The following is a 19,591-nucleotide window of genomic DNA, read 5'->3' on the forward strand; positions in this document are numbered from 1 at the left end:
TGATGAATGATGCAGTAACATATTCTATGAGTTCACGCCTTAGAAATGGCAGAGAAAAAAAATCTAAAAAAGATCAGACCAAGTTTCATGAATTATGAGTGTCCCTTAATAAAGCAACTGGTAAGCGTAAATTCTAACACGGAACCGCCCGGGAATAGTAAGATGGCGGGTCGGCAGGCGACTTCCAGACTCAGGGGATACCTCTGGTTTTTGACAAGCCAACTTCCTGAGATAGATTCGGAATAGTAAGATGGCGGCCATGGGCTTCCTGGGATACCCCGGGAGCAGTAAGATGGCGTTGGACAGCTTCCCGAGATGCCCCGGGAGTAGTAAGATGGCGGCCGCGGAGCTCTGAGTCTCGGGCGGGCGCTCGGCGGGTCGTGGCTCCCAGGATGTCCGAGCCGGAGCTGGGGGTGCGACGGGCCGAGTCTGCAAGGGCGCGCCGAGCTGAACAGCTGAGACGTTGGCGGGGCTCAGAAGCTGCATCCGGGGCCCCGGAGGACAGTGGGGAGCGGCGGCCCCGGGTGCGCTTCGAGGACTGTGCTGTATTCCTGGCTGCCTGCTCCAGTGGTGACACCGAGGAGGTGAAGCGGCTGCTGGCACGGGGGGCAGATGTCAACACTGCCAATGTGGACGGACTAAGCTCCTTGCACCAGGTGAGCGAGGCTTGATGATATGATGCCTCCCTGCACAGGGTGAGGTGACAGACCAACCGGGGGAAGAGGCTTCTCTCCTGCCTCTAGTGAGTGAAGGGGTGCTCCGTGTCACTAGTGTGAGGGGGTGATGCATGCTATCAGTTGAGCCAGATAGGAGCTTAGGTGTTGCATGTAACATAGAGAAACGGGGGTCTATCTGAAGCCTTGCTTACTCCCGCATCTATCTGTTGGGGGGTGGCGGATTCGGTGCTGGAGGGGTGATGTCTACATCTTGGTGCTGGTAACTCCCCTCCCCCTACTTCCAGAAGCAGGGGTGCTGCATGCTTTCAATTAAAAAACAGGTGTGCTCCCAAACACAAGTTGAGGCAAGCAAGGGTTCTCCCTACAACAGGTGGGGGAGGAGATTGTGCCCCCCTGCACCAAGTGATAGAGATTTCCCACCTCTTCCCTCACTGCACATTCATGTGTAAAAGTACACAGTGGTGTGTTACCATGCTGCACTAGATGAACACAACCAAGAACTGTGGTAGAGTTGGTTAGCATCAAGGGAGAAGGAGAGGGAAAACATTGCCTTGCTGACAGTTTTGATCTGTCAGTTGGGGGTGGGGGGATGTTGGATACTGAGGCTGTGCCAAGTTACTCCAATGTCTCTGGTTGAGTGTGTAGTCGCTGTTTACTTAAGGGCATGGGCATTTATAGTCGGTGGGCTAGCGAACATGCTGGCAAACATGACACTACGTGGCTACACCGCATCTGGTTGCAGGAGGACATGTCAGAAGCTCAACCTGCCAAATGTGCAGGTTGCCACCAAAACCTCACTGAAAGCTTTCCTTTCTTGTGAAAGTCGAATCTTAAATCAGTCTGCGTTGCTTTGATTTAACAGTTTAGAAATGGACTGCTAAGCTAATTATTGGCGGAGTTGATTTCTGTTGTTTGATGACCTGGCACATGAAAAACATGCATCTGGGTTGTAATGTATTTTTCTCGATTTTGTTTATTTGTGAAGACCCAGTACTTGGACAGTGTCTTCTTAATGTGCTTTTTACCATGATGTAATAACCCGGCTTCTACTTAGGTATAGAAAACAAATACTTTGGGCCTGTGTTGCATAGCTGTAAAGCACCACTCGTTCGGAATGCATTCAGTGTTTTATACTCCGGTTTATCTGAAAGGAGACCATTTATGATTGGTTATTTATAACGTGCTTAATACCCGGAGGTTTCTGAACGCGGACCCGGCGATCGAACCTGCGTTGCTCCCTTATCTTGCTTCAAAGGCGAGCACGTTGCCCCTGAGCTATGTTCCCGAGATTTCCTGCGTTCAACCTGCACAATATTGTCACAGCGGATTTCTTGTTAAGCGAATGGTAGTAAACATAAAAAATGAGCACAGTCAGCTGAAGTATGACAGGATATGTATTAATACTTGAGTAATGCAGATATTGAGACTGCCCGCTGTTCTCTTCTAATTATCACGGACGGGAGTGCGTTGAAGTATACGTGGGGGTTCTTATAAAAATGGGCAGTCTGATGACCTTTGCTGAGAGTACTTACGAGAATATTGGGCAATCTGCTGAAGTAGAAGAGAGCCTAGGTTCTGCTGCAGAAATAATTTACGCACTTTAAGAGGGGGCATTAGAGTGGGTCACAGATTACAGGACAGGGACGCTCTGCTATACTTGAGTATTAAGGACGGAGAACAGTCGGGCAACATAAACTGCTTTTAAATAAACATTGAAACTATGGTGACAGCCTCCATAATGTGAAGACTGAGGGTGCATTCTGCTTGGGCATGTATTCTGCCACCTGTAGATATGATTTTGACTGTACATTTACCACGTGGACAGGATGCTTGGATATACGAGTACTTGTGAATATTCTGCTGGTGTGTGCCAAAGACGATTTAGTCCGGCCAAATGCAACCTCTGCACTCGCGGTCATCGTTGTTGCTTCAGCTGAAGATATTACTTATCTGGTATAGAATGTACTAATGCAAAGCAGCAATTACTCCTGTACACTGAAGAAGGGTGCCCATAATGTTGTGATTATGGGCATGCTTCAGTACCTCCCTACTCCCGGCAGTCAATAAGTGTCCCGCACCCATCACCCTTGCCCGTATGTGAACTGGCCAGGCTATTTCACAACATCCCAATGAGACCCACGTGATGCCATTTGAAGGAAAAATGAAGTGAAAAACTTGGTCTGGACAGTCGCTGATACAGTAACAAGACAAATATGCCGTTAATCGTTCAGATTTAGTAAAGGTGTCGTTTTGTTGGCTGTGCCTTTTAGTAGTTAGCATGTCATTTGACCATTTCCATGCTTCTGCAAAAACGGATGATTCAACCATGACTGCGCACCAGCCTAAGGGTTAATATTCCGCCCAGTTAAGGGAACTAAAGGCAACGATGAGCAATGCTACTCTCGCTCGAACTGTGTGTTTTGAAATCCTTTATCTGGACATTCTTGTCAATTTCAGTCCTTTTCCTGTTGACTAATTTATGTTTCCTCTTTTGAAACGCGCTTTTTTTTTTTGGTGTTGATCTGGTACTTATTTTAAAAATATACTAACAATATGACCTATTACGTAAAAGGTACGTTTGGATCTTAAATCCTGATCGCTTAATTGCTTCATGTGTGTAGGTCTTGATGGGTATGTTTAATTTGCACGACATTATTTTACCCTTCTGGGCTGACTTGATTAGCTATAAATCTTAGATTGATAAGTGACTGCTTACGTTGTTCTCTTCTGTGGTCTTGACCTATGGGAAGTAATTGGCTGTTGTTTCTGTTCAACTGCGTTGGTGACACGCAATAAAGCACTTGTTAATATCCACAGTAAAGACTGAGATTCCATATGTACAGCAATTCAAGATCTATCTCGATGTTAAGATCTTGATCATCATTTGAACTGACCGTCTGGATAGTGTTCTCCCCAACGGTTTCTCTATAAACGGGTTGATTTATCAAATGAGGTGCAATAACACATGGCAACCTGGAGACAGATAAACCCACAGACTTTCAACTGTAGAAAAGCTCCATAAGGCAATCGTGGGGGGCGACGATGGTTTCAGTTTTGTCAGCACTGACCCTGCTGTCGGAGTGCAAAACTATTACGAACGTCTAATGCACTAGGTTTCAGAAACCAGCTAAAACGAGCATTGGCAATACCAGTAGTTTGGGCTTTTCTGTAGGTATGGGAAAGGCACTTGTCGGTCACTTCTGTTGTGGTATTAACCGTTGATGGTAGCAGGTGCACGGTGGTGCGAGTACCTCAGTATCTAATAGTGGTGACTGGCAAATGCCTAATACTTATACACAAGACAAAACTGTTGGCTTTGCCATTGCTTGTCTTTAATACGACTTCACTGAAGGGCACGCATAGTGCTTATAAATCGAGTGGCTGAAAGCAGACCTCGTTAAACTTTTTTTTTTACACCAGTAGCTGGTTTACAGCTCAAGCCATTAACTCTTAGAAGACTGCTTTGAAAAAACATTGGCAGGCACTTTTGAGTGCTACGTTTGATAAGGGTTGATTCAAGGTGAATTGATTTGCAGTCACTTATACATTTTCCAGTTTTTTTTGGTTTGTTTCTCTTGCCCTTTTCCTATGTGTTTAGATTGCTTCCCAAGTCAAATATTTGCCAATTTTATTTGATTTCTATGGAATGCAGAGTTTAAAATAGTTCTTGGCCAGAAAATACATTTGCCAGAGAACTCTTATTTGTATTTCTGGAAACACAGTAAAAAAAATGAACGAATCAAGGTTGCTCGGTAAATTCTCCTGTACACTTGACAAAGAGTTTTGCAGTTTTTAGCACCATTTACAGTGTCGAGCATATCGTGGACCTCTTCCTTTGTTTATTGAAGGTCAATATGTAGCCTGTCATCAAGTTCCTGATTTGTCACTTGTATTGCCAGGGCGCAAAAAAGCCTACCGGTTTTAGTGGTAAGGTATCATTCAACGACTTTCATCAGGGCTATCTTAGACTAGCACTGGGTGGTGTGCTGTCTTCTTAATGGATTGCAGCATCCCTATTTGCTGTTTGCAGGAGGCCCCACAAATCCCAGTGGGGGGCTGTATGTCCTAATTGAACAACCAGACCACCCCTTCTTGTAAAATGCAGGGAGAGAATGCAGAAGTTGTGCTGTCGTTCCTGTTAAATACTCTGCTCCTGGAAGCTGAAGATAAGTAGACCACTGGAACCAAAACCGAAGAGGATGATGAAGGAAAAGCGGCTGAGACGATTTCCAGCGACCAGGGAGCCTGCTCTGTAACCTGAGCTTCCTGTAGCTTTTCCCTCCAATCGACTTAGGGACTCCAAAAACGACGACCCAGAGCCTGGTGAGACCCACTACACTCAAGACCTGCATTTTGAGCCATCCCACACCGTGCTAAAATCTTGCAGGGCTGCAATACCCCAATACCCTTGCACCTCGAGCTATTGTGCGGTGCACAGTTTTACAAATTCTGAATATCGCAGAAACTTCGTGGGCATTATGCTGGATCTCCAGAGACACAAATCCAGTCAGAAAAGTCCACTCATCAGAGTGCTGGACCTTTGTAATAACGAGATTCCGACCAGCGATATTCTGTCTTATTCTGTAAAAGGCACCAAATTCACAGTGCTATGTTGATCCCTGCTGCAAAGTCCCTTCCAAGACCCTGTTCTCACTCACCACAGCAAGGAATCCACTAATTGACTGCAGATGCTGAAGTTCCCCTGCTGCAAAATCGTCTTCTGTGCTGAGTTACTGTGCTGGCTTGGGTATTTACTTGGCTTAAGTCTATTGTGATTCGGTTTATGGGGTGTTTTCTGCGATTGGGAAGCCTCTCGTCCAGTTCACCCTGCCCACTGTTGGAATCCTCCTATGGTGTCTTCTGTGAAGCCCCTGGACCCTCTTCTAACTCTAAAGTAAAATACTCACCTGTTTGATTAGTCTTCCTAAGGAACTCTGTCTTTCGCTACTTAAGAACCTATCCTGACACTGCCTGTTGGACACTAGACCCTACTGACCCCCCACCCCCATTCTGCCACTGAGAACACTCCTGCTCCAAGAATAAGGAACACCTTTTAAAGGATTGGGCCTTTTGCCTAGAAATGAGAATACGTGTTTAACAGTTACTTACTTGTAAAATAGTTGGTTGGAAACTTTAACTAAGAGTGAACAGTTAAAAAAGTTCTTACTTACCTTGAATGTGTGTTGCACTATTCTGAAAAAGTATATATAACATCTTTCTTTCCATAGAAACTTTTTGCCAGTTCAACAGAAAGTAGATTAAGGGTATATCGCCTGTGATTTGGTTGTGGATCTTGCCAAAAGTAATGTTTGTTTCACTTCCCTATCCCTGTTAGGATATATGTACGAGTGTTCCCCCCCAGTTGGGTCTTGCTTCCCCTGACTTGCTGTTACCCTGTCCACAAGTCTGCATTCGCTTTTACCTACCTAGAATAACTTTGTCATTTAAAAGTGTAACATTGGGGTTTGCTTTCCCTAGCCTGTTTTAGACAGACACATCAAAAGAGTCTTTGGTTTATACCTGTCCCAAGTTGCTGATAGCGCCTTGAAAAAGTATATGGGTTTTACGTCCCTTGAAAAAGTATATTAGTTTTACGCACCTTGAATTAGTTGCGTGCGATCCAAAAATAAGTTACCGCTTATCTCTGTTTCACTGATCTCAAAAGCTCCTGTAATTAAATATTGCATCCTTGGGTTTTACTCACCTGGTATAACTGTGTTATAATAAAAAAAGTAGTTATAGGTTTATTACTGCACCTAGAATAAGTGTTCCACTATTCACAAGGTATACTGTCCAGTTGACTGACTGTGTGATTTATTGCTGAGCATCACGGTACTACTGGTAGGGTCTATTACCCTTGAATTACTGAATGTAATCTGGAAGTACCATTGGTTTTACTCCCCGAGGATAGGTGTGACCTATACTGAATGGGTGTGAAAAGGTTTGACTTCCCTAGAACTACTGTTGTTCCAAATAAGGTTTATGCTTTGGTCTGTGAACCTTCATGCATAGTGTCGCGATTACGTATAATGTGATAGTACTTATTTCTCCCTAGATTTATCTGGGCCAACTTGTATTTAAATAAACCGTTTATTTTTCCAATACATAGTATTTCTTTGGACCATTTGTATTACAATTTCATTTTTACTGGTTCTACAGCCCTCTCTCCCTTCTAAGATAAGCCTGGCTGCTCTGTCTACGCTACCATGAACTCGGGTGGTACAGCCTTATAATAAGAGTGGAGTCTTGTACTGCCTCAGTTGAATGGTTTTACTAAGCCCTTTGTTGGACTTCAGAAAAAGTGTCCTAATAAAGCCCTTTCCGAGATGGAGTTTGAGTGGGGATGGGTGGGTGGGTCACTCCATTGCTCTCACTTCTGAGGCTCTGTGTCCAATGCTTATTTTCTTAGTGTTGCCCCAGAGCAGGGTGCTGGTTAAGTTTGCTGCCCTTCTCAACCATTCACATCACAATTGAATGTGTTCAAGGTGAGCAGAGCCCAATCGGTGGTATAGCACAAAATTTGGGGGCCCCCTGCAAGCCACACAGTGTCCCCTACCTCCTTTAACAAAGCATTGGGCACGCCACACCCTGGTCTGACCCAGACCACCGTGTGCGCCGCACGATGCCACTGCAGGGGCACGCACTACTCCAAGAGAAAGAAGTAAATGTTTTTTTATCCAAGCTTAAATGTTTCACCTAGCATAGAAAAAAGGGGGCAGTGCTTGGTCCCAAAATATACCAGCCACCATAATTGTTTATTGGAGGGTGTAAATATTTTCCACAAATGTGATCTGCGTTATTGCATAGCGAGGGGGCACACACTCACGAAAACTGGATGGGGCGGGTGTTAAGGGGATTCTTCTTCTCCCATGAAAGCATTTTTGAATAATGGGTTAAAATGGTGCATTACACAGCACACTTTCTGTGAACATTTGGGTAGAAGGCCAGACGGCTTGTAATCTGTTTTGTAGGGTAACCCATGGGGGGAAAAAAAAGTACAATAGATGCAAGTCACCAAAAGAGCAAAGCGCATTTTCCAATGAATTGTAAGGCCGGGCCCTTCAATATGTGTCGGTATTAAAAAATGTTCATGCTGGCTGTGTCCATACACTTTCATGCTTGCTCCACCAACATATGCTAGTATTCCCATATAAGAACATACTCATGTTCCCTTTTGAGATTTAACTATTCACAAAGTTGGCTCTGCCAATTATATGCCAGTGCACCTACGTAAGACAATACTGTTGGTTTGGCCATTAAGTGACTTGTCAAAATAAGAAAACATGTCTAAACTGGTCCAAATGTAAGCCAATCTAGACCACTAAAACGTCAGCCTAGCAAGCGCATCATACTTGCTTTATCAAAGTAATCAGAGTAATCATTGTCATACCACAGTAAGCAATTGTTAGACTGGCTGTACCACAATGCCGGTCTAGCCAGGTAATGATTTCCCCCCCCACTCTTGCATTAATTTGCTATGCATTCATCACATAGGGCATGCAACCACCTGGAACATTCACACCCACTGTCACTCGCCCATAACAGACCTCTAGATAAGGTGTGTACTAGGCCTTTTTACGCATGAAAATCTTGTAAATAATACAGCTTTATTATTTTCCTGTGTACATTTACATACAAGTTTAGGGCAGTGCAAAGGTCAGGTTACGTGACAGAAAGCAGAAGGCTTCTTTTAATTTTTACCCTCATGGATGTAATTGCCAGCCATGGATAAACTCCTCTGAAACAAAGTATTTCTCCGAAGCCTTTAAAAAAAGAAACTCACTGTGATAAAGGAATGGTTTATTTCCATTCAGATTCTGCTTTGTTGCTGCTCATGGAACAAATGGAACAAATGGAACCACTGTGCATATTTATTTTTGTAGCATTTTAGGATTGTAAAATTAATAAGATGGAAAACTAAGCTGCAACACTAGTTGCAATGGAGAATTAATAATTTGTAACACATTCCCCAGGGGAAGCAAACCAGTATTCCACAATGGTATTTTACAGAGTTCCTTTGCTGTGTGCATAATCAAGCTGAGGCGATCATTTTTACACTTAACATTTTATTTACACTCTAATTATAAAAACAGTGTGTAAAATGATGACTATGCACTGTCTAGTTTACATCCATTCAACCTTGCAGTCAGTGGAGTACATTAATATGAATGGTCAGTGTCGGCAGAGTCTTTGCTCAAGGGTGAGTGAGTGATTGTCATTACGCCAATCAACGGTGTTCTAGCCTCTCAAATCTTCAAGACTACAATTAAAACTTCCAAAACCTGACTCTCCACGTGCTGTTAACATATGAACAAGTGAAAGTTACATTTGTAATTTTAATTGAAATAGAAACTCTGCAAAACCTTTCCCAATGATATTCCAGATAGTTATTTAACTTTATGTAGCGTTTCATCCATGGTTCGTCCAACATCTAGGCACTATGATTATTATATCTCAGTCGATGCTCAGTTAACCAACTTCTGAAGGATGTTAGCCAATAAGATAGCTCAGCCGGTTGAGCGCTTGTTGCTGCCATCTGTGCGTGATCCGTAGGTTGCAGATTCGAATCCCGGCAAGGCCAACTCAGCCTGTCATCCCAATGTTCGATAAAGGAGTACCGACTTCGGTTTGATAATAATTGTGACCAATCTGTTCTATGTACAGCGCTTTGCCAAAAGCGCCATATAAATAACCATTTGACCATGAGATTAGATATAGAATTTAGCATGGAGTCCTTGCTGCACTGTTGTACCATAACATTGGCATACCATTAGGTAGCAATAGCTCCAGTAAACGAGGACTTGCAGTCTATCGAACCTCAACACACACAATACAAATCATGCTCGCTTTACTATGTAATTGGCCAGGTTTTTGTGTTTTCAACATTTAAATATATACAGGAGAGATCAAATGCCCAACCTTGGAGAAATAATGAAAGGTGTATTATGTCACATTGTAGAAAACTGCTGCATAGTAATTGCCATACGGTTTTTGCACGTGTCGGCTGGATGTCATACATTTTACTCTTGCAAAGGAGAAAAGCAATTTTTACACTCTTAAAATCAAATTTACTTTCAAAGTTTAAAAATAGGGAGTAAAATACTCCCACCTCAATCTTACCTGGAGCACTGCATATACCTTCTCTCGCATGCACTTACACTGGCACCTAAAAAAACCATTTATACACACAATCACATTCCTACTCCCTGACCCATAACCTCTCACGTCCAGTTGCACTTCATTCTTTACACAGGAACGCACCCACCCTGAACATTCAAATGCACATTATCACATTCATACTCATTCACCCACCAGTCACTCGCTCCTACACCTTCTCTTACATCAACTCTCACTGCATTTTCTACGCAGGCAAACCCACAACATTCAAACACACATTTCATCTTATTCACCCACCATGCACATAAATACATATATCTGACACGCACAGGCCTTCTTACCTGTTTTTCCAGCTTTGATCACTCCAGGCCACCCTCAGCTCCTCTGTGCTGCTCACAAACAGGAGCCAGGAAGTTGAGAGCTTCCTGGTTCCGGTACATGAGCCACGAGGAAGCCAGAGGAGACTGGGTTGGAGCAGAATATGGCATGTGCCACATGTTACGGTTAGCTCCAACCCCTACTGAGCACTTCTTCTCGAGCTGCAAGCCTGCAACCCTGATGGGTGAAGTTTGCGTCTGGGCACCCCCAGACCTGGTGTGGTAGGGAAACTCCAGGAGCTGTGTTTACAGGGGTAGCAAGGGAGAACACAGGGCTTGCAGCTGTGACCCCCGAATGACGTGCCTGGCTGCCTCTTCTTGACTCTGCCAAAAATGACTTCTCTTTCATTTTGTCTCAATTTTCACAACCGTGATACCTCCAAAAATCTTCTCCACCCTTTCTGCAAATGATCTTGCTCTTTACTTTGCATCTCAACTTTCTACCATTCACAATATGCTTGCTACTTTTTATTCACTTCCTTCTTCTCACCCTTTCTCCACCATTCCTACATTCCTCCATCTACTATATCTTCCTTTGTCCCATCTATCTTAATGGGATTCTTGTCTTACTCCTCAAGGCTAACCCTTCCTGTGCCCCAACTGTCCCTGTGCATTATGAAGCACATAGCTCCCAGCGTGGCTGCACATTTTACTTCCCTCTTCAAATTCTCTCTTGACAAAGCCACTTTTCCCTCATCCTATAATACAGCTTCTGTTATCCCTCTCCTTAAGCAAACTAGTCTAGATCCTAATTGCTATGCCACTCCCCCTCCCCCAATCTCTCTTCTACCACACTACCAAAATCCTACTAAGGAGTAGTATTCAATATAATCACTGAATTCCTTGATATTCACTACCTCCGCGACCCTCTGCACTCAACCAAGACCTCCCATTCCAATGTCAGCAACTTCATCTCTTCTGCTCGTCATGCAAACCTTCCATCTAGTTTTATTCTTCTCAACCCTCTGCTGCATTTCGATACAGTTAACCATTGAACGCCTCTTTGCATTATCTCTCTGTGGCATCCGAGGTAAGGCCCTTGCTTGATTTGCTTCATACCTTGCTAGCAGACCATTCCAGGTGTCCTTTCCTCTCCACTTCCTTTACTGTGGAGTTTCCCATGGTTCTGTCTTTGGTCCACGTCTCCTCACTCTCTAGTTAGCTCTAAGCACTCTGGCCTCCTCCTGATGGCTTATCCTTTCAACCCTTTGCTGACAACACTCTGAAATCTTTTAACAGCCCATTGGATAAGGAGAAGATCAAACTGTCTCTCCATCACCAAATATTGAATAACGACTCCCTCGCTCATGCTCCACTTCACCAAATTCTCGACTTCCTTCCCAGCCAAACAGGCTATCTCTTCCTCTCACCATCTTCTTCGCTTCTCTACCTACCAACTGCTGTACTCTGCTTCCGCTTGTAACCCTGCTGTCATCTTTGACCCATCATGCAATTTTTCGCTCTTTATCACAGAATCTGACATTGCAGCCAGACTCCAACTCCCTTTCCTTTCAATACTGCTGGACAGCTAATCTCTTCCTTATCCTTTATAGATCTGACTACTTTGCCAGTCTCCTCTATGGCCAACCCAACTAGGCTTTTTCACCTCAACTTTGTGGTCCACAAGCTTTTCAACCTTTCTTGATTCACCTCTTCTGCCCTGTTGCCACATTGGCTCTTATCTATGAAACAAAGGGCAAAGTATAAACTTCTTATATTCAAAACTATCCGTGGACTCGCCCCACCCTATCAATCTGCTCATCTCACTCCCTACTCTCCTTGCTCGTTAAAATTATCCTCGGTTAACCTCCTTGCCCCATCGCGCTGCACTCCCTCATTTCTGTTCTTTTCCCCTACTCTGGAATGCTCTTCCTCTCCTTACTACCCAACTCTACCCCTTTTTAAATACAAACTTTTAAGCTGTTCTCCTTTCTGAAGAAATGTATCTACGCAATGCAGTCAGAAAATGCTTGCTCATGGCGAATCCACACTTTTTTGTGTTTTACGTGGTAGTTGTCAAGCAAGGTTGATTATCCCAGTTGTGTGACTGCTACACAGCAAGAACTTGTTTCCTAGCACTCTACGCTGTACTGCATCACTCTTTTTTCCTCTCTCCCTATCCTTCATGGACAACCCTACAAGTCTTTCCCGTCACCTCTCTATCCTTAATTCAGCACTGCCTCCACATCCCATCCTGTTGTTCTGTCCTGTCTTCTTCCCTGCTTTGTTTCACCATCCCATGCAACATCTGGTCTTCAAGTCACATTATCACTGTATTTCTAAATGACCCATGTCGTCCGCTCTGTTATCAGTGGTACATTTTGTAAGCATTTTTGTACCAAAAATGCATTGCTTCCCTTGTCAGTCTAGAAAAACTAAGCATCCCTTGAGCGCAAGGCAACGCATGATGATTGGTTGGCCGAAGACCAACCGCCTCATTTAAAGTGTTAAGAATATATGCTCATTATTAGTTATTGCGTAGCTATTAGCTCAACTAGAGTGCGGCCATTTTAAGATGACCAGAATCGCCATTTTGTTTTCTCTGCTCTCTCTAACGTTGCCACTTTGCCTCCTGTAAAATTGCTTTGCTGTAGATATTATTTTGCTTCAATGGTCCAAGGCTAAAAGACATGTTGAAACATTACACTGGAGAGCCAGACAGAAATGCCCGGTTCCCTACCTCACATGTCCTTGAAAGCAGGTAGCAAGGCATTTTAATCAGTACATGGATGCCAGCGAGTCTCCTAAAAAGTATAGCAATGTACAAAACGACTATTAAAAGGTTTGAATTATGTTCTTCTTTACGCCCCCCCTTTTCTATGAACACTGTGAGGCCCAGAGAGCAAGCTGACCTCTAGAGCATGAATCGAAACCAGGAGATAGTGAGGCCTGGAATGTGCCAGTCCCCTACACGCAGCTTACCCATGAAAACAGAAGCGCTGTGTTCTCTCAAATAAAGAATAGTGTCTGTAAATTTGAGATTGCAAACTGTTATTAAATATGGGGTCTAGGGTGTCATATTAGTCAACATGGTCAATCATCGCCTCCAATTCAAAGGGAATGGATAAGGGGCGGCATCAAATGTGTCATTACTGATTGTAAGATGCTAATTTTGTATATATTTAACAATTTTCTTTCTCTTGCGTCCCCCGAGGTTTGTTAGACACACGTCGCGGGGCGTGGGACCATTTGGCCAACTGGGACTATTTGTTTTGCAATAAACCCGAGATTTTGGGAATACAACCTCGTGTCTGGCGTATCAGTTTGTGTGTGGTGATTTTGCCTTGTTTCCACATCCGAGGGGCCCCTTGAAGATGGCGCCCGTATAGGGACCCTCCCCCACTTGTTTCATTGTGTACGTTGCAAAATAAGGAAGGCGGTAAAAACGGCGAGGACGGGAGCGATCAAGCCGGGATCAAGATGTGTTTGGGGCGCCCTGCGTAAGTGATGAGATTCCTTGCTGCAGATCTGCACAGAGCTGGTCCCTGATCGACGTCCCCGGCCAGCGAACAAGGAGGCGAGGGTCCCGAAACGAGGCCGAGCCAAGATACGCAAACACGTCATTGGTTGCGTCAGTATACAGACGAATTGTGTCTTGAAAAGACAAATTGATTAATCAGGTGAGTCGTGCACCGATTCGTAAGTGATCCTGATATTGGTTGAGAGTTGATTTTGCAAAATCAAACGCCCAGAGTAAGTTTGATTAGCCAAGGGTAAGGTTAAAACATGCGTGGGGTATTGTCCACTGCGGCGGACAATCTTTGGAAACTTGCCAGGTCGCACCTCCGGGGGAGGGGGGGGGGGAGAGGCCGGCTTATGATATGCATGTGAAGTATGGTGTGGGAGCAATAATGTTTTGTGAAATTGGCATAAGCAAACCAGAAAGCAGGAAGATCTTCAATGGCTGAGTAATGTTAGTTTTAAGATGGACCGGATAGATTACCTGGAAAAGGTTTTGATAAGTAAGAAAGCGCGTCCTGCGGCACTTGATATCCTTAGGGACTGGAGGAGGGAAGCAATGCTCCGATTTAGAAGTAGAGAGAAAAATGCGTGCAGGCATAAGTCAAAAGCGGAGAAAGCTGAGAAGGAGTGGTGGAGTAATAGTTTGAGGAAGGCGAGGCGACGTGATGAGTTGAATATAGAAAAAATATATCCACAAAGAGAGCTACACTCATCAGATGAATTAATAAAAAAATATTAACTGAAACTTGTGATTTATTTAATAATGTGAGAACAGTTTAAATATAAACTTAACACATTTATGAATAGAAATAAAAAATAAAACCCGACAGAAAAATACCAGACAAAAATGGGAAGACTAAAACCTCACTTGAAATTAAAATTAATACAGAAAAGGAAATTTAAAAATTAGTTATTCTAATCATGAGATTTCCAGCGGTAAAGAAGGATAAAAAATCATTCTACATAACGATGACAAAAACAATAACAAACAAAACCAGGCCCAAGGAGTGAGACTAAAAAGACTACGTCAGTAGCTGTGGCTCAACCCCCTCCCGTTGCTCAGCCCCTCCCAACCCCAGCACTGCCACAGGCTGCATTAGTAACTGCACTGCCCACTAGCCAACTAGCCCCAGCCCTGAGTGTTTCGCAATTACCACAGCCTCAACAGACATCATCTCCCACTCTCACTGCCCCCTCCGCACCTCCCGGTCAAGAGGGTGTCTCTGTCCCGACTGCCCCCCCATGAGCGAATTTGAACAAAGTGAATGTATGAGTGTGACCCGCAGCGCGATCAGCTCGGAGAGAAAGTGTGAGCGGCAAGAACAGGCGGAAATGTATATAGACACTAGCGTCACTGTATGACTTCAGAAGGAACAATGAAAGACAGGTATTGTTGGAATGCATGGGGGAATATTTGTCGGCACAATGGAAAAAGTTAATTGGATTTGAATGCATTAGCCCATTGTAGAGGGAGAGATGAAGAAATAAAAGAACATGTAAGCAGATTGTTTGAACTTATGAATGAACTTGATGAGGAATATTCCGAAGTACTTGCTACACCGGGGTATAGGAGGAAGGATATTGAGGGGGGTAGGAAGAAAGCGGCGCGACCTTATATGCAGAAATCCTTGCCGCCACCGGGGCAGATAGGTGATGGGCAAAGACTGCGAGTGTGTATGCGGGAAACAATGAGATGGATGTCAAGCCCTAGGACTTCTGTAGGGGAAATAAATGAGATATGTAATGAGTACCCTTTGCAAATAAGAATAGAAGCCATGCGGACGATGGTATGGGTGTTACACCAGCAAGTATCGGGACACAACAGGGGAAGGGGAAAGGCAGGGCAGGAATAATTTGAGCATTGGCGGGCCTTTGGGATTAAATCAATGTGCGTATTGCAGGGAGGAAGGACATTGGAGAGCGCAATGTCCACATCTGCAAAATAGAGGCGGGTATGGTCAGAGAAGGCAGCATAGAGGGCACCCAGGAACAAATGGCCACAATAGAAATCGTATGCAGCAACACCAGAATAATCAAGGGAATGGTGCACAGAATCGAGGCCAGGCTCCGAATCAAACTACTTTTACACAGAGTCCAAATCAACAGGGTATGCAAAATGGAAATAGAGGAAGAGGTGGGAACATTTTTGATACTCAATCGGGTGCATATTACAACAATAGCAGTGACTACACTTCGGATGATGTGTTGTTACCGCAATAGGATAGCCCACCGCAGGGGTCAGAACCAGTGTCTATTCCCGTGAAGCCGAAAGGACCCTATGTAGAGATGAAGTCTGAAATGAAGAGCATAGATTCCTCGTAGATACGGGGGCACAGAAGTGCTTGAACGACCATCACTTGGTTCCAGATATACCTCTGTCAGGGCGGGAAAATATCTCAGTAGGGTTCACAGGTACCCCCGTAATAAATCCCGAGTCCAAATCGGTAGCAGTGACAGTAGGGCCTTTTACTGAACATTGTCCATTCTTTTTAACAGAAAATTGTGGGGAAAATCTCCTGGGATTGAATCTATTGAAAAAAACTAAGCGCAGTCATCCACTGTACACCAGATGGGGTATTCTTGAATTTTTCCCCTCAGAATATGCCAACATCTGAATTTGCGATGAAACCTTTGACAAGGGAATTGAGTAAGGTGCCAACTTGTATTTGGGCAATGAATGACAATGATGTGGGATGTTTGAAGATAGAGCCAGTGAAAATAGTTTTAAAAGAAGGAATAACGTTACCATGTATCCCGCAGAATAAGATTTTAACAGAAGGAGAGAAAGGTTTGAAAAGTATTATATCTGATTTGGTGAAATTGGGAGTGATTGAAGAGATTACAGGCAGCACATGCAACTGCCCTATTCTTCCGGTATATAAGAAAGGGGGTAATGAGGGACCGTACCTTTTCATAATTGATTTGCGTGCATTAAACAAATTAGTAGATCCCCCAATTCCTGTTAGTTCCAGATGTTACCACAATTTTGACAATGATTCCTGCTTCAGCAGAATACTTTAGTGTTATTGATTTAAAGAATGCTTTCTTCAGCATTCCAGTACATAAGGAAAGCAGATATTTGTTCGCCTTCACGTTAGGAGGGCGATCATTCACATTTACACGCATTCCACAAGGCTACACTGAAAGTCTGAGTATATACAGTAGAGCATTGAAAGAACAGCTAGACATGTTAGAACTACCGACGGGTTGTGTATTGCTCCAGTACATCGACGATCTATTAATTGCTGCTGACACGGAAGAGATTTGTAAAGAAGGTACTGTATTGTTATTGACTCAGCTAGCTGCGTATGGCCATAAAGCGAGCTTAAAGAAATTTCAGTATTGTCAGAAAGAGGTAGTTTATTTGGGATACCTACTTTCAAAAGAAGAGAGAAGACTAACGCCGGAGAGAATAGAGCACATTTCTGGTATGCCTATTCCAAAGACACAGAAAGGAGCGAGAGCTATAATTGGCATGGCTTCTTATTGTCGTCGGTGGATTGTGAATTTTGCATTAATTGTGAAGCCAACGGTGGAGTTGACAAAGAAGGATGTAGTGATGCCGTTGCAGTGGAATGAAGAATGTCAGAAAGCATTTGATTTGCTTAAAACTGTGCTCTGCTCCAGTTTTGGGTACGCCAAACTATAAAAAAAGTTTTTAGGTTGTTTGTGCATGAGAATGAAGGCTGCGCGTTATCTGTTTTAACACAGGAACAAGGTGGAAGAAATAGGCCGTGCGGTTATTTTTCTTCTGCGCTGGACCCTGTAGCGCGCGCACTACCACAATGTTTGCGAGCTGTTGCAGCGGCTGCTGCGTCAGTGAAACAAACAGAAGGGATGGTATTGGGGCACCCCTTAATTTTGATGGTGCCACATGCCATAGACATTATACTCAATAGAACACAGACTCAACACCTCACCTCTGCTAGATTGACTAGATATGAAATGGTGTTCGCACCCCACATTCAAATTATGAGGTGTAGCGCTTTGAATCTAGCAGAATTGATGCCAATGCCCGGGGAAGACATTGGTGGAAATGAATCACCCCTCCCCCGCATGATTGCTTAATGGTTACTGAGGAAGAAACAAAAGGGAGAATTGATTTAAGTGTTACCCCACTAAAAGAACCAGATGGAGAACTGTTCTGTGACGGTTCCTGCTTTAAATTACCTGACGGCACATCAACTGCTGCATATGCCACCACCACGTTAAAAAGCATTGTAGAGACTAAAATAATTCCTTACAACTCCGCCCAAGCCGTGGAAATACTTGACTTAACGAGAGCTTGTGAAATTTCTGAAAATCTAAGCATGAACATTTATACTGATAGCCAGTACGCCTTTGGCGTGGTTCATAATTTTGGCCGACTGTGGGCCGAGAGAGGTTTTCTAACATCACATGGGGCTATAATTCAAAATGACCCTTTGTACGATTGTCTGCACTTACGTGTCCAAAGCACTTGGTGATAGTAAAGTGTGAAGCACATAAAAAGGTGACATGCAAAGTGGGAGAGGGAAACGCATTTGCAGACAGAATTGCGAAACAAACTGCCACTGATTTAAACACAAGAATGTTAACAGTACAATCGGAAGAAGTACCCTGTATGATAGAGAATGGAATTGTCACTGTCAAAGAGATGCAGGCGGAAGCCACTGCCGATGAAATACAAGGGTGGATGAGGGCTCTGCAGAATTGAATTTGGAGGGTTGTTGGGTGGACAAGAAAAGCGGGAATCGGTTGTTGCCAAATGCCTATGTGAATGCAATGGTTACAATGGCTCACAGCCCCACCCATATCTGTGCAAAGAAAATAGTGCAACACCTAGACACAGTTTGGGAAAATCCACACATAAAAAAAGAATGCCGAGAGGCTAGTGCAGAATTGTATCACATGCCTACAACACAATGTAGGGAAGGGAACAGTGACTCCAACATGCAGTATTGGCCCTCCCTCTATGCCATTTGAAGTGATCCATTTTGATTTCATAGAAATGGAGAGATGCCAAAACTTGAAGTACGTTCTGGTGGTCATATGTGCGTTCAGCAAGTGGGTGGAAGCGTATCCATTGAAAGACTGCACTGCCATGAGCACAGCGAAGTAAAGGTGAAGGAGTATTTCTCTCGCTTTGGTCTACCCCATGTCATATGGTCGGACAATGGCCTGCATTTTGTAGGTGCAGTAATACTGCAGATTGTGCAGGTTTGCAGATTGATAAGCAATTCCATTGTTCGAAACATCCGATGTGGGCCGGCCTTATTGAGTGCCACAACGCAATCTTGAAGTCCAAGATTAGCAAGATCTGTGCAGGTAGCAAGCTAAGTTGGGTAGATGCATTGCCAATCGCGTTACTATGTATGCGAACGTCCGTGCAAGCAAGAACTGGGCTCTTCGTCGTACGAAATTATAATGGGGAGACCGGTGAATGTTTGGTGTGCACCTCAGCCGAAAAAGCTTAGCGAAGTGGCACATCCTGTACTCAGCATTTATTGTGACCTGTTAATGCAAAAACTGCGTTTGATTCATCAGCAGGTGCAGGAAGCGCTGCCCATACGATACACTGGCCCAGGACATGCGTTGGAGCCAGGGAACTGGGTGCTAGTAAAACATTTTGAAAGGAAAACATTTAGCACCCAGGTGGCGTGGGCCCTACCAGATCCTCCTGATTACGCAGACGGCGATACGAGTGGATGGGCGGAAGGCATGGATACATGCAACGCACGCCAAGAAAGTTCCGCCACCACTTGATACTCTAACTGATGAGGAAAACGGCCAATAAGAGACAGTGGTTCCAGAAACGAGAAATACAATTGCCATTTTTTTGCCACAGAAACTGCCAGATCTTGAAACAAAGCCTGATGAGATTGCCATAAAAAAAGGGCAAAGAGTGCCCCAACGTTGTCCGGCAGATTCTGCATCACTGCTGGCCGACACAAGCGTGTACCTCTGTGGCGCCCACCA

The 19,591-nt window shown here is 44.1% G+C and overlaps 1 protein-coding gene across 10 annotated transcripts in view; it reads left to right on the forward strand.

Moving 5' to 3' along the window:
* The first annotated feature begins 244 nt into the window (after positions 1-244).
* Positions 245-19,591, forward strand: part of PPP1R12B (protein phosphatase 1 regulatory subunit 12B) — a 1,230,188-nt gene continuing 1,210,841 nt past the window's right edge. For 7 of the 10 annotated variants that reach the window (XM_069633604.1, XM_069633603.1, XM_069633606.1 and 4 more), the window contains exon 1: positions 246-656. In XM_069633604.1, coding sequence (XP_069489705.1) covers positions 393-656 — 264 coding nt within the window. In that variant the 5' untranslated portion in view covers positions 246-392. Of the gene's footprint in view, positions 657-19,591 lie in introns of all 10 variants that reach the window. The other 3 variants (XM_069633602.1, XM_069633605.1, XM_069633610.1) reach the window with 2 other exon arrangements.

Source organism: Ambystoma mexicanum, chromosome 13 (assembly GCF_040938575.1).
Source record: "Ambystoma mexicanum isolate Mex_15411 chromosome 13, UKY_AmexF1_1, whole genome shotgun sequence".
NCBI classification, from domain to species: domain Eukaryota; kingdom Metazoa; phylum Chordata; class Amphibia; order Caudata; family Ambystomatidae; genus Ambystoma; species Ambystoma mexicanum.